Source organism: Bos grunniens, chromosome 8 (assembly GCF_055505025.1).
Source record: "Bos grunniens cultivar Pamir isolate PY7600 chromosome 8, Bosgru_T2T1.0, whole genome shotgun sequence".
Classification (NCBI taxonomy): domain Eukaryota; kingdom Metazoa; phylum Chordata; class Mammalia; order Artiodactyla; family Bovidae; genus Bos; species Bos grunniens.
In genome coordinates, this window is record NC_141172.1 from 83,536,344 (window position 1) to 83,550,633 (window position 14,290).

A 14,290-nucleotide genomic window follows, 5' to 3' on the forward strand; every position below is an offset into this window, starting at 1 on the left:
GTCTCCTGCAGTGGCAGGTGGATTCTTTACCACTGGGCCACCTAGGAAGCCTGCATGGGTGTAGATGTATGTACAAATGTGTCTACATGTACGTAAAATGCTAGGAACAACCCAGTAGGAGATACCGTAGTGAACATCCCTGTAAGTGGGAAATGAGACATGACAGAGGGGCCAGGGTGAGAAGAGACTTTGTCTTGTACCCGATTGCTAGTGTTTATTTATAACCAGTGTTTACTTGATACTTGGGTAATTTGAAGGACTAAGCTTTTTCTTTTTGTTAATTATCAAAAATTACCTAGGGGAAGAAAAGTGGATGAAGGGATAAATGATCCAATGAAGGTGAAAAATTCATGGACCTTGAAATCACTGTTAAAGAATTATAATTACCGGGACTTCCTTGGTGGTCAACTGGTTAAGACTCTGTGCTTCCAATGCAGGGGGTGTGGGTTTGATCCCTGGTAGGAAGAACTAAGATGCCACATGCCCCCAGCATGGCCAAAAAATAAATACAAATTCTTAAAAAAAATTTTTTAATTACATTGCAAAAAATTCATGATGAATCAAAAAGCAAACTGTAAGATTTCACAGATGGTTACATTTATGTATATACTGATAAAGAATACTAACCAAAATAATCTTCCCAAGGACAGAAGCCTGTTTGGACTAAATCACACAAATCAACTGTCTTACCTCAATGATATATTTCTCCAAAGACTTAACTTCATTAAGAGCTTCCTGATCTTGATGGATAACAACAATTTCTTTCAAAGGATACTAGAAAGAAAAGGGAAGGGAAAGTTCACTAAGCATCCAGGCTTCTAAACTGCAGAAATATGAATGTTACATGTTCTATCTGAATTTCAAGCTCTAGACTAAACAGGCTTAACTAGTATTAAGTCATTCACAGCCTTACTGCAAAAAGAAATTAATGCCATTGCTGGAAGCCCTTTATATTAAGAAAATACTCCAAAGACATAATTCTCTAGGTGTATGCAATTTAAAATAGAAATAAAATCTCAAACCTTTATTGGAATAGTTTTGCGGTCTCGAATCACTCGGCCAAGTTCAATCACAGACTGCATTCTAGATACTGCACTCTCAGTTTTCTTGTCGATCAATTCTTCACTGATTGGGAGAGGTAGGAACATAAAAGATAATAGATTTAAAAAGAGAAAATCTCAAAGAAGAAACGTGCTTCATTGAGGAAGAAAGTCGGATGAGAGATGTGATGGTGTGGTTAGCTTCCCAAGGGAGGCTCTTGGGAACATAGTGTGACTGTTTTGGGGGCTTATAGTGAGAGGCAGGGAGAAGGCAATGGCACCCCAGTACTCTTGCCTGGAAAATCCAATGGGTGGAGGAGCCTGGTAGGCTGCAGTCCATGGGGTCACAAAGAGTCGGACACGACTGAGTGACTTCACTTTCACTTTTCACTTTCATGCATTGGAGAAGGAAATGGCAACCCACTCCAGTGTTCTTGCCTGGAGAATCCCAGGGACGGGGGAGCCTGGTGGGCTGACATCTATGGGGTCGCAGAGTCAGACACGACTGAAGCGACTTAGCAGCAGCAGCAGCAGCAGTGAGATGCAAGCTTGAGCCTGATGCTCAGTGCATAGCAGCTCCCCAAAACGATACCAAAGGCCTACCCACACCCTACATGCCACAGCTCTACAGGGGATTCCACCCTAAGTATCCCTCTTATACTCATTCTGTAGCCTGAGGAATAGCTCAACTGGAAGGCATGGCATGGGTGAGCTGGAGCAGGGAGCTGGGGCCCCCACATGAGTGCATCTCTAGCAACTCTCCTTCCCATGGCCCAGGTGACGCTTAGGTATATTTGATTCTTACCGAACATGGGGCAGCATGAGGTAGTGAATACTGAATGTGTCCTTGTCCTGGACAGAAACAGGGTCAATCAGTGTCTTCAGATTCTGATACATCAATTCAGTAAGAAAAGGGGTATAGGGGGCCTGTATAAGGACAGAAAACATTATGTCATTCATATGTAGCCATCATTAACTGATCTCAGAGTTAGAAACAACTAAAACATTTTAGAGAAATGACAGGGGAATATGCACAGAACTGGACATGAGGTTAATACAACATGCCCTAAGAAAATGACCTCATTTTGAACTTGGTGAGACACACTCACGAAGCAAAGAAGTAGGACTACAGACAGAAGTGTCCAAAACATCCTTGAAGATGTCCATAATAAAAACAGGAGCCGATGACCACATGGCAGTTAGGTCAATTGCAGAGGAATGAATATTCCTAAAATCTCAGAAACCTCATCTGTAAACTGGAGAAACACTACCTGCTTAACAGGAAGAAGGAATGAGCTCATACATGAGACACCAGGTAGAGGACCTGGGATAAAGCAGGTTCTCATTCCATGTATGTTTAGGAAATAAACAGAAGGCTTGTATCATTAGAGTGAAAGAGCAGAAATAAGACACAGGAAACTAAGGGTGGAATTTTTACTTATATATCATTTAATGAATATTTCAATTGGTAGGAACATGTCTCAAGTGAAATACTGTTTGCAATATATGTATTTGTTTGGTTAGCTGTTAGCTCAAGACCTTCCCTGATACTCACAGAAGATTACAGGACTTTAAAATGTAGAAAAAAGAGAGAACAGATACAAACAGAGGACAGTGCAGCAACTGGGCACCACAAGCAGCCCACAGGGCTAGAGCTTTAGAACGGGATCAAGCATCTTACCATAAGTCTGCACAAAGACAGCAGAACACTAAACAAGGTCTCCAGGGCCTTAACACAATCCTCTACTCCATTTTCACCCTAAGGATGAAAAACACACACAGTAAACTGTTAAAACCAGTAGCTCACTACAGAGAAAAAAAAAAGGTAATAAAAAGGGGCAAACTCAGCTATAATTAAGTTATCCAGAGATAACATAACTACTTTAAACATTTTAATGTTCTGTTAAATATATGTGCATACACACACATACATGCACGTGTATGTAATATATTTTAACAAAACAAAATTACTGTTTTGTTACAGGATTTTATCATTAACACATTTGAAGGTAGTACTGATGGGCAGTGGTCTGGGTGCACCTCACTCCCTGTTTTGGAGCATTGCTGTTTATGCATAGCTTAAGTTCTGGGACAGGCTCCATGCTTCACTCATCCTATATCCCCAAAGGCTTAATGAAGAGTATCATCAATAAGTAACTGTCCCTCTAGTGTTAGAAGCGATGAAGTGCCCATCTGAAGATCACAGCTGTACCGAACAACATTTGCAAAATACCTGCATGAATTATTTGATTTTAACAGGTCTGTTCAGTACAGTCCTAAATGGCCTGAGACTTTGCCTCTAATATGATGTCTATAATTGTGTTTTGAAAACATGTGAGATGACTTTTAAACTTAAGGATTCCCCTATCCAAAACATGGCAGTACAGTTAATATGCAACGTAAAAGGAAAAAGATAGCTTCACCAAGTGAGAGCATTTGAAAACGCCCTTTTTCCTTTGGGTTGTTCTCATTTTTCCTCAACTCTCATACTTCTTGCACTTTCTGCTCTTCCCAATAGAAGCCTTCACTTACCTTTAATCTTCTACGGTTCATCCGAACATACCAATTGGTCAAAATATCCACAAACTTGACCAGGCGAGGAACCACAGTATAGAGCCTGTAAGCTGAAAGTAAGACAACCAATTGGACCGTGAGAACATATAAAAGTCTTGGGAGCTTAAGATAGGGCTGGATACAAGAAGAGCAAGTAGGCCCTGCCATTCAAGGGCTATCACATCTATTAGAGAGATAGGTCAGTTTTCATTCCAATCCCAAAGAAAGGCAATGCCAAAGAACGCTCAAACTACCACACAATTGCCCTCATCTCACATGATAGTAAAGTAATGCTCAAAATTCTCCAAGCCAGACTTTAACAGTACGTGAACCATGAACTTCCAGATGTTCAAGCTGGACTTAGAAAAGGCAAAGGAACCAGAGATCAATGCCAACATCCATTCGATCATCAGAAAAGCAAGACAGTTCCATAAAAACATCTGCTTTATTGACTATGTGAAAGTCTTTGACTATGTGGACCACAACAAACTCTGGAAAATTCTTAAAGAGATGGGAATGGGAATACCAGACCACCTGACCTGCCTCTTGAGAAACCTGTATGCTAGTTGGGAAGCAACAGTTAGAACTGGAGATGGAACAACAGACTGGTTCCAAATAGGAAAAGGAGTACGTCAAGGCTGTATACTGTCACCCTGCCTATTTAACTTATATGCAGAGTACATCATGAGAAACACTGGGCTGGAGGAAGCACAAGCTGGAATCAAGATTGCCGGGAGAAACATGAATAACCTCAGATATGCAGATGACACCACCCTTATGGCAGAAAGGGAAGAAGAACTAGAGAGCTTCTTGATAAAAGTGAAAAAGGAGAGTGAAAAAGTTGGCTTAAAGCTCAACATTCAGAAAACTAAGATCATGGCATCTGGTCCCATCACTTCATGGCAAATAGATGGAGATACAGTAGAAAGAGTGACAGACTTTATTTTTGGGGGGCTCCAAAATCATTGCAGATGGTGACTGCAGCCGTGAAATTGAAAGACGCTTGCTCCTTGGAAGAAAATCTATGACCAACCTAGACAGCGTACTGCAACTTTGTTAACAAAGGTCCATCTAGTCAAAGCTATGGTTTTTCCAGCAGTCATGTATGGATGTGAGTATTGAACTATAAAGTAACCTGAGCGCCAAAGAATTGATGCTTTTGAACTGTGGTGTTGGAGAAGACTCTTGGGAGTCCCTTGGATTTCTCAAGAGGCAGGTCGGGTGGTCTGGTATTCCCATCTCTTTCAGAATTTTCCACAGTTTATTGTGATCCACACAGTCAAAGGCTTTGGCATAGCTAATAAACAGAAACAGAAACAGATGTTTTCTTGGAACTCTCTTGCTTATTATGCATGTTTAAAAGTGGGCATAGTCCTTTAGGATGACTGATAAAACATTCAAAATTTCCTGGACTAACCATCCAATTATGCCAAATACAGAGGCATCAACTTTTCCATGAAGAGCTATGTACCAGCTGAGGAACTGAAGACCCCTACATGAACCACCTGATTGCTCTGGCCTCTTAAATCCACTGGAGTGCTGTACCTGAGTAGCAGCACCTGCCAACCCCAGGATGCTGTGCGAGGGTGGTTTATGTTACCAGGGTGCACACAGGGATGCCATTTTTTCTCCACTGGCCACCGACTTTATCAGACCCATAAACACTCAGACCCATCTCAGGTATCCTGGTTAACAGTTTCTTGAATTTCTCACCTTGACTTATGGTTGTCTATCTCCCACTTTAAGGGAACCAACATTACCTACCTTTTCAACCTCTGTCTAAAAACACATTCATTGTTGTTAAGTAACAAAAATGTGGGGAAATGTCGATTTCCTTACTGTGTTTCTGAATTTCCTAATTTTTCCAGTCTACTTATTTAATAAAGTAGACCTAAAAATAAATTAAAAACATATTAGTAACAAGTACTACTTATTAAGAACCTGCCTATTATCTGCTAGCTACTGCATGTACACAGTTTCTATCTAAGTCTTATAAAAACTATTACTAGGTACTTTTTGGAGATAGAAATGGAGGCTCATAGACTAGACGATGCTTCCCCCAGGGAACAAGTGGTGTACAAGTTGGGATCTGAACCCATGGGCATCCACTACTGAAGCCTGTGATTCCATGGGCCTGTGTGGTGTCTGTGGTGGGGTAAGGCCACTAGATATCCCCTCAAGACAATCTCTCAGGCCTTGGAACAATACATTTCTACAACAAACAAGCCTTAAAATTATATTTGAGAGGTAAAAAGAAATATTTATTCATCTAGTGTTCTGTCTCTCTCGAAATTTCTATAAAATTTCCTCTATGTTTAGAAAACCACACACCTATGGTGAATTAATCTTCCACAAAGGAGGCAAGAACACATAATGGAAAAAAGATAGTCTCTTCAGCAAGTGGTGTGGGAAAACCTGGACAATCACATGTAAATCAATGATATCAGAACACTCATTTACACCATACATAAAAATAAACTCAAAATGGCATAAAGACTTAAGACATGACACCATAGAACTCCTCCAAGAGAACATAGAAATGGGAACAAATACAAATGGGATGTAATCAACCATAAGCTTTTGTACAGCAAAAGAAACTATGAATAAAACAAGACAATGTGTGGACTAGGAGAAAATATTTGCAAACAATGTGACTAACAAGGGCTTAATTTCCAAAATATACAAATAGCTCATACAAAAAAAAAATAAAAACAAGAAAAAAAAAAATGGGCAGAAGACCTAAATAGACATTTTTCCAAAGAAGATATACAGATGGCCAATAGGCACATCAGATGATGTTCAACACTGCCAATTATCATTTACACCAGTCAGAATGGCCATCATTAAAAAAAGCCCTCAAATAACTAATGCTGAAGAGGATGTGGAGAAAGGGAACCTTCCCCTACACTGTTGGTAGGAATGTATACTGGTATAGCCACTATGGAAACAGTATGGAGGTTCCTTAAAAACCTGAAATTCTAACTTGAAAAGAGGCATGCACCCCAGGGTTCACTGCAGCACTATTTACAATAGCCAAGATATGGAAGCAACCTAAAAGGCCACCAACAGAAGAACAGATAAAGAAGACGTGTGCGTGCACACACACACAGAGGAATGCTCCTCAGCAATAAAAAGAATGAAATAATATGAAATAAAGCCTTTGCAGCAACATGTATGGATCTAGAGAATATCATACTAAGTCAGAAAGAGAAAGACAAATACCGTAAGATATCACTTATACGTGAGATCTAAATAAAATATGATACAAATGAACTTATTCACAAAATGAAACAGACTCATGGACATTTAAAAAAACCAACCAACAAACAAACAAAAACCTTACAGTTACCAAAGGGGAAATGGGATGGGGGAGGGATAAATCAGGAGTTTGGAATTAACAGATACAAACTACTATAAATTAAATAAACAACAAAGTCCTATTGTACAGCACAGGGAACTATATTCAATATCCTATAATAAACCATAATAGAAAAGAATATGAAAAAGGAAAAAAAAAAACATATATATCTGAATCACTTTGCTGTACAGCAAAAACTAATGGAACATTGTAAATTGACTATTCTTCAAAAAAAAAGTCTGTGTTTATAAAGAAAAACAATTAAATACTAAAAGAGTAATTATAAAGAGAGAATCTTTATTCCTGGGAGGAAGGCTGAAAAGAGACATACCTGCCATTTCGGTCTCAAAGAACCCAACGAGCGACTGCATAAAGGACAGGACCCACCGGTCTGTGATGTTGGTACTTTCTTTAACCATGTTCTCGTTGTAAAGGAATTCCACTTCTTCTTCCTAGGAAGTGACAATTATTGAAACTTTTTGCATGCATGGGGGAAACCACTGTAAGGAAATGAACTCTTTAAATGATTTAAACTGAAAGAACTAGCCAAACCAAAAAAAAAAAAAAAAAAAATCACAAAATACAGACTCTACTGGCAATCTAAATTGCTGATTCTTAACAATATTTTCCAAGTAAATGCTAAATTTGGAACATTAAGTCCTCAATTAATGAAATACATTTCTGAATGAACTAAAGAGAATTTAGGAAAAAATGATTCCTATTATCAAAGAGTAATTATGAATTCAGAAATATTTCAAAATCCTGTCAGTAAATATAGTGTTTAGTTACCTTAAATCTGAGGAAGGATGGACAGTAAAACTGGGTAGGAATGGACAACTATCTATAAGCTGAAAATGAATACTAGGAGTTAATGTCTTTGCTTAATTTATTTTACCCAGAATGCTCTATTCACCTGCTGCTTTTTCCTTTGCAAATCCTCCTTGATCCTTAAGGCCCACTTCACCTGTCCCTTCTCAACAGCATCACCATCAGGATGGCGAGGGAGCAACCACACTGACTCCTGCCCTGATTTAAGCACCCAGTGCTGTAGTCTGCATCTTTCTGTCAGGCCCAGATAAGCCCCAGAGATGACTGGTTTAACCCAGTCTGTTTTCTTGAGTTCCACACAGGCAGAGGTCTGCAAAGTAGACCCACTTCATGACTACTGGCCTGAGAGGTGGTGGGATCAAAAAGAGGAACAACACTAGGGCCTGGAGAAGACCCCGTTCTTCCTGGTAGGGGGGGTTCATTAGCAGACAAGATGAACCAGAGGCAGCAAAACATATGGGGCCTTCTCAGAGGATGCTTCCCAAGTCAGCAGGTCACTGCTCTGAGACACCTTCACGTATATCACAACCACTGTTTTTCATCCCAGCAACTCAATGAGAATTTTTCTTGGAGTCTCAGCCCAAATGCCCTCATGAAGTGGCCCTTCTTGACCACTCATAGGCAGCAGCCTTTACGAGGCACTCACTCTGACAGTAGCTGACTCTTTACTTGCTTGCTCATCATGAATTTGGCTGGCTAAATGAATATCCAAAGCAACTCTTCTTAAACAGGTGAAGCATCTGTGTCTTGCAGAGGTGAGCATCTGCCCAAATGGCAAAGCTCCAGTCCTGTTCTCCTTGGCTCAGCACAGTCCCCAGACAACTGTTGCACCTTCATCTATGGCCTTTCCAACGGCTCCGAGCCCCCACCCATGGGGCCTGCGCAGCCGAATCTCTCATGGAACTCCACCTCACAGCTCACCCCTATCTTTTACAAACCCAGCTCAGTGGGGCAGACCCCACTCCGTAGCATGGCAACCCATACCTTCTGTAGCCTTAGGACGTTCTGGATGAAGAAGCGATAGGCATTGTACCAAGGGAGCAGTACATCCTTCAGGACATCTCGGACACCCTCTTCCTTAAAGCGAAGGTTTTCTGCTCTCACCACAGGGGAGTTAATCAGATATAATCTGGAAGAAGAAAAAATTACATGGAAATGGAATGAAGACAGTAAACCAAATATTACTGACATGTTGACAGGGTAATACCCATATCAGCACTTTTTCTGCAAAATGGGGACATTATAAATACTTTTCAAACAGTCCGCTTAAAACTGACAAAGTTCTCACTTTCTGTAAGAGACCTAGAAAATTCTAAAGGGGAGACCAAGAGTGCCACACCAGAATATGGCGCTGGACTAACCTAGAATCATGTCCTGGCTGGTTTGGCACAGGCCCCAGGAGGCATGGCAGCACCAAGAGGAAGTAGCCAGGCCCTCCTCCCAGGACTGTGTGTTTAGGCATCAGGGATTCACAAGGGACAGCCACACAAGCATTTTGCCAACACAGAGGGAGTCAGAGGGCAGAGGCCAGGGACAGTGTTAAACATCCTGCAGGACAGCCTTCAATACAAAGAATAATCAGGCCAAGTAGTCAGCTATGCCAAGGTTGAGTCTAACAGATAACTGGGGTTGCAGGACACTGAATAAACTGCTCCTGGGCAACATGGGAACCGCGAATACGCTTGCCCAAAGGCCCTGGGTGTGGGTCTCCTGTTAGTAACAGGAGGATGCAGAACAAGATCTCCGTGGTTCCTTTTAACCTGAGCACCGAAAGTTTATGACTCTATTTCAAGCAGTATCTTTCTCTAAAAAATTTTCAGTATTAATTTTTATTTGCTCTAGCATAAATGTACCTCATATGGTTGTCTGAGGAGTAAGTGCAAAATAGAAATAAATGATATAAGAATTTTAATACCAAGACAGGGAATCTATAGGAGTAAGTCAGAGGCACCAGCAACTAACTTGGAAGTACCTGTGCTACTCAATAAAATCTAACACAGAGACTCATCTTCCAAAAGACCTCTAGATTTAGAAACATCTTTACAATTTAGAAAATGATCTTTGGATTTAAAGTCAATAACATATCAATACAATTCCATGTAATAGACGTGCATTTTTAAAAAAGAGCTAACTATAAACCAAATTAATAGAATGATCAGCATCACCGAAACCATGACTGTATCACTGAATGTAAGATGCTTACATAAGAGACGACAAATACACACAAGGCAGAGCACTGGTCCGTACCTGAGGGCATCAGCACCATATTTATCAATTACTGAAAGTGGGTCTGGATAATTCTTTTTGCGTTTGCTCATTTTTTGACCATCACTTGAAAAACAAAAGGGAGACATCAATTAAATAAGTCAACATCACAGTTTATATATGGCTACAGATTATCTATAATTTGGAATACATAACTGCAAAGGGGACACAAGCTACTATTAAGGCACAACAATTAGGTTGTTTTGTTAAAATCTGTGTAAGCTTCTTTCAGACTACTGTAGTGAGTAAATGGAGAAGTTTCAGAATAAATGGCAGCAGGAAGATGTAAGAGTATAACAATTCAAAAACACAGCTTTTGTATTTATCCCAGAGAAATGAAAACTTCGATTTGCACAAAATCTATGAAGAAAAGTTCACAGTTTTACTCATAGTTGGCAAACACTAGAAACAACCCCAATGTCTTTCAGCAGGTGAAAGATCAAACTGCTGGTCATCATGGAACACTGCTCAACAACGAGAAGGAACTATGGATACATACAACCACCCAAGGGATCTCCAGGAATTACACTGAACAAAAAAAAGTCAAGCACAGAACTGGATACAAATCCATTTATGCATCATGCTTGAAATGACAAAATTACAGAGATGGGGAATAGATTAATGGTTGCCAGGTGTTGGAGATTAGGGCTGAAGCTGAACTTGGTGGGGTATGAAGGGGTAGAGAAGGTATGGTTATAAAAGGGCAATAGAGACATCCTGTGATGCTGAAACAGGCCCAGTATTTTGACTGTGCGGGTGGATAGAGGAACCTATGCATGAAATATTGCATGCAATAGCAAATGAGTGTAACTGGGGAAATCTGATTAAGATTGGTGAACTGAATCAACAGCCTGATCTTGACGATATGCTATGGTTTCAAGAAACATGACCACTGGGGAAACCAGGCAAAGCACATAAGCGGTCTCTATTAATTTTCGCAACTATAATTCAATAAGATTTCTATTTTTTTTTTAAGCACAGACTGTAGAGCCAGACTACGTAGGTACAGAACTAGAATTTATCACTCTGTTGCAGTGTAACCTTACTTCTTCTGCACCTCAAATGCCTCAGATGTTGAACCGGACAATTAAAGGACCCATTTCAAATGGCTCTGGGAGTAATGAGTAAAGATGTATAAATGCTCAAAACAGGGCCTGGGACAGTGCTAGGTGTCATCCCTCACTTTGAAGGGCACATGAAGCAAGATATCTATGTATAATAATTAATTTTCTTATTTTTGTTTTTACTTTTAATGACTAGAGGCAACGGAAGCAAAGGAAAAAATAAGAGTTCTCTATTATAAGCCTCTGGAACGAACAGGTTCTTCATATATTAAAAAGAGGACAACTAAAAGTACATTAAAGGACCAGTTCACAGATTAAATAAGAGCTATAAGCAAAAGTACTTTATAAAATTCTAAATGACAAATGCTATTTTATCATTAGTAGTATAATGGGACACATGTCCCCCCCTTGGTCCGCCTCCATTAGGCTTAGTTCTTAATGAAGTCGTTCTCATAAGATAGAGGGATATGTAGAGATAGAATGCTACAGGTGGAGAAGGACAGAAGTTGGATGAAAACAGAAAACAGAAAGAAGTATAAAAGTAGAAGGAAGGAAAGAACAGGAACAGAACTGGTGCATTTCTAAATTCCTCTATTCACAAAGAACGGTTAGATCCAACCAGAAAACGCTCTAAGAACAGAGAGGAACTGGAACTCATAATTATACAAGGGAGTGCACCTGCCTTGCCAGGACAAGTCCATTCACAATCACATTTTTGAATGGTGGCCGTCCAAAGAGAGATGTGGCTAGCACCAGCAAGGTGTAAAACCTGGGGGGAAAAAAAACACACAAAGAAACAGTTCAATAAAATAAGAAATAGAATTCAAGCATAGGAAAGAAAACTGTGTTTACTTATTGCACTGAATTTCTATTTTAGGTAAGTTACATTTCTTGATAAGCACTTAAAGCAATGGTTCTTAAGCCTGGTGATATATCAGGATCATCTAGGGAGCAGTAAAAAAATTAAGGACAGGACCCACTGTAGACCAATCATACTAGAGCTTTTCACTAGGAATAAAATGTACTTTATTTAAAGCAAATAAAACTCTGGAGTGAGGTACTGACTCTCTGCTGGGGACAGTACTATCACCTTCCTTGGGGAGCTAGTTGGACAGCCACAAGGCAGAGGTGGGCAACGCTGGGTGTTCTCTCAGGACCTCCCAGAAATGCCAGGCTGAAAATCCAGAGATGTATGTTGCCTTTAGCACAAGGTCATAGGGGACAGCCTGATGACAAAAGACGCAAAAAGCACTCTCATTCAAAAGTCAAAAGGTAGACTGTAGGAACATAGAAAATGTTTTTATTATATCAGATATCATGCATGCCATTTATTTGCTAGCTAGATTGTTTCCTAAAAGAACCACATAACACCCATGTAAGCTGTCCCAGTGTCATCTAGGACCGGATTTTGCAGTCAAAGAACATCACCAGACACAAATGATGGGGATGGGAGACCAGATCCCTTGAATAAATGATCAGATACCCCTTCCTCTGAGGGCAGGTCAATAGGACCATAGTTCTCAGGAGAGGCAGACCATGCCTGACAGAAGGGGAAGGAGGCAGTGTGCACATGTGGACCCACATGACAGCTTTTAACAGTTGCCAGATCTGGAAATTCCTCAAACAACTTATTGGTCAGTCATCTGGCTTTCTCTTTAAGAAAAGCTGTTTCTATAGAAAAATGGATTGAAAGCTAAAAATAGTACATTCCAGAACATTAAGGCTGGAATTCCAACAGTTTGTGAAGACTACTAGTAGTAAAGACAGAAAATGACCCAGCATTCCTTAAATACTCCTTCAGAAACATTACAAATGAAAGTATAATAAGAACGTGGGTCAGTCCAAAAACACTGTTTTTTGTTTCTTTTTTACTTTATTTTTATAGAATCTGAGCTGGCTTTAGAGTGTCAGCGTTCAGCAACAGCTCAAGGAAGGATGCAATTATCTGCTGGTCCTCACCTCCCCAGGTTAGGGTGAAGGAGATTTCATGCCAACAGCTGTAACTCCTCTCAGCTTCCAATTAATGCCTGTGGCTCAAGCAGGGGGATAAGGAGTGGGGAGGGGGAAGCTCCTGAGGCTCACACGCGGCTTGCTTCTCCCTCCTCCCCTTTCCCTTTGCTCCCCAGCAGAGCACAGCTGACCTGAGGCAGCAGTTGGAGGGAGGTGGATGGGACAGAGCACCAAAAGGAAGGAGCCCTCAGCCCAAGGAGGAAGGGACCTAGCATCCCTCAAGCCTGCACCTACCCGTGGGAGGAAATGATGGGACGACTGATATTACCGTTAGTGGTCACAACATTCAGTTCCCACCTGATGTCATGGGGCAAACAGGACTGGTCCAGGTTATACCGAATCACAGCCAGTTTGCAGTCTTTAGATTATGGCTAAAGTTCAAAACGTGTAAGTCAAAATGATCTATGAGGTCAAATCCCAGGCTCTCCACAGGAGACAGACTGATACCCCCAAAGAGGACAATCTCGTCACCAGCAATACAGCAGGGTGGGTGGACAGTCCAGCCAGGCCTCAGTCCTCGTGTCAAAGACTCAGATAAATCTCACTGCTGGAATGGAATGGCTCAAAATGGTTGGAAGGACCCCCAAAGACATACATGTAACTAACCAGCATTGTGGCCCAGTAATTCATCTTTTCCTAATTAAAAGGATGAGGGCACCACTTTCAGTAAGGCACCAGATAAAACCAGGGTCCTCCTGACCTGCCCTCAGAGGAAGGGGTATTTATTTGGTCTTAATTGTAGCACATGGGATCTTTGATCTTCCTTGCGGCATGTGGGTCCTTCAGTTGTGCAAGCAAACTCTTACTCCCATCATGGGCTTTGTTTTTTTTTTTTTTTAGATTTTAAATCTGGATTTTTCAAAAAGTTATGAGGCTAGCCTTAACACCTGAGTACATTTTCAACTATTTCTCAATTTTGTAGCAACCTCCCCAATATCTTGTATGTAAATACCCACTAAATATTTGAGTAAATGATTTGAAGTAAACCAACTAAGAGGGACATATATTGTTTTGTATCACTTAAACTTCCAATATAATAAATCTCTGTATTCAAAAATGTCAAAGAAATAATTCAAACTCTAAAACTACCGCAGTAATGTAGTAAGAGATACCTTCTCAAAAGACACTTTTTTGGTATGTGGTGGTAAGGCACAGAGGGCAGGAGCAGAGCC

The 14,290-nt window shown here is 40.5% G+C and overlaps 1 protein-coding gene across 3 annotated transcripts in view; it reads right to left on the reverse strand.

The window, feature by feature from the left end:
• Positions 1 to 14,290, reverse strand: part of IARS1 (isoleucyl-tRNA synthetase 1) — an 81,214-nt gene that overhangs the window by 23,275 nt on the left and 43,649 nt on the right. For all 3 annotated transcript variants that reach the window (XM_086315585.1, XM_086315583.1, XM_086315584.1), the window contains 9 exons: positions 11,791 to 11,877; positions 10,027 to 10,110; positions 8,764 to 8,908; positions 7,283 to 7,403; positions 3,573 to 3,664; positions 2,722 to 2,799; positions 1,846 to 1,967; positions 1,023 to 1,125; positions 691 to 774 (listed from right to left, as the gene is read on the reverse strand). In XM_086315585.1, the coding sequence (XP_086171711.1) occupies positions 691 to 774; positions 1,023 to 1,125; positions 1,846 to 1,967; positions 2,722 to 2,799; positions 3,573 to 3,664; positions 7,283 to 7,403; positions 8,764 to 8,908; positions 10,027 to 10,110; positions 11,791 to 11,877 (916 nt within the window). The remainder of the gene's footprint in view (positions 1 to 690; positions 775 to 1,022; positions 1,126 to 1,845; positions 1,968 to 2,721; positions 2,800 to 3,572; positions 3,665 to 7,282; positions 7,404 to 8,763; positions 8,909 to 10,026; positions 10,111 to 11,790; positions 11,878 to 14,290) is intronic.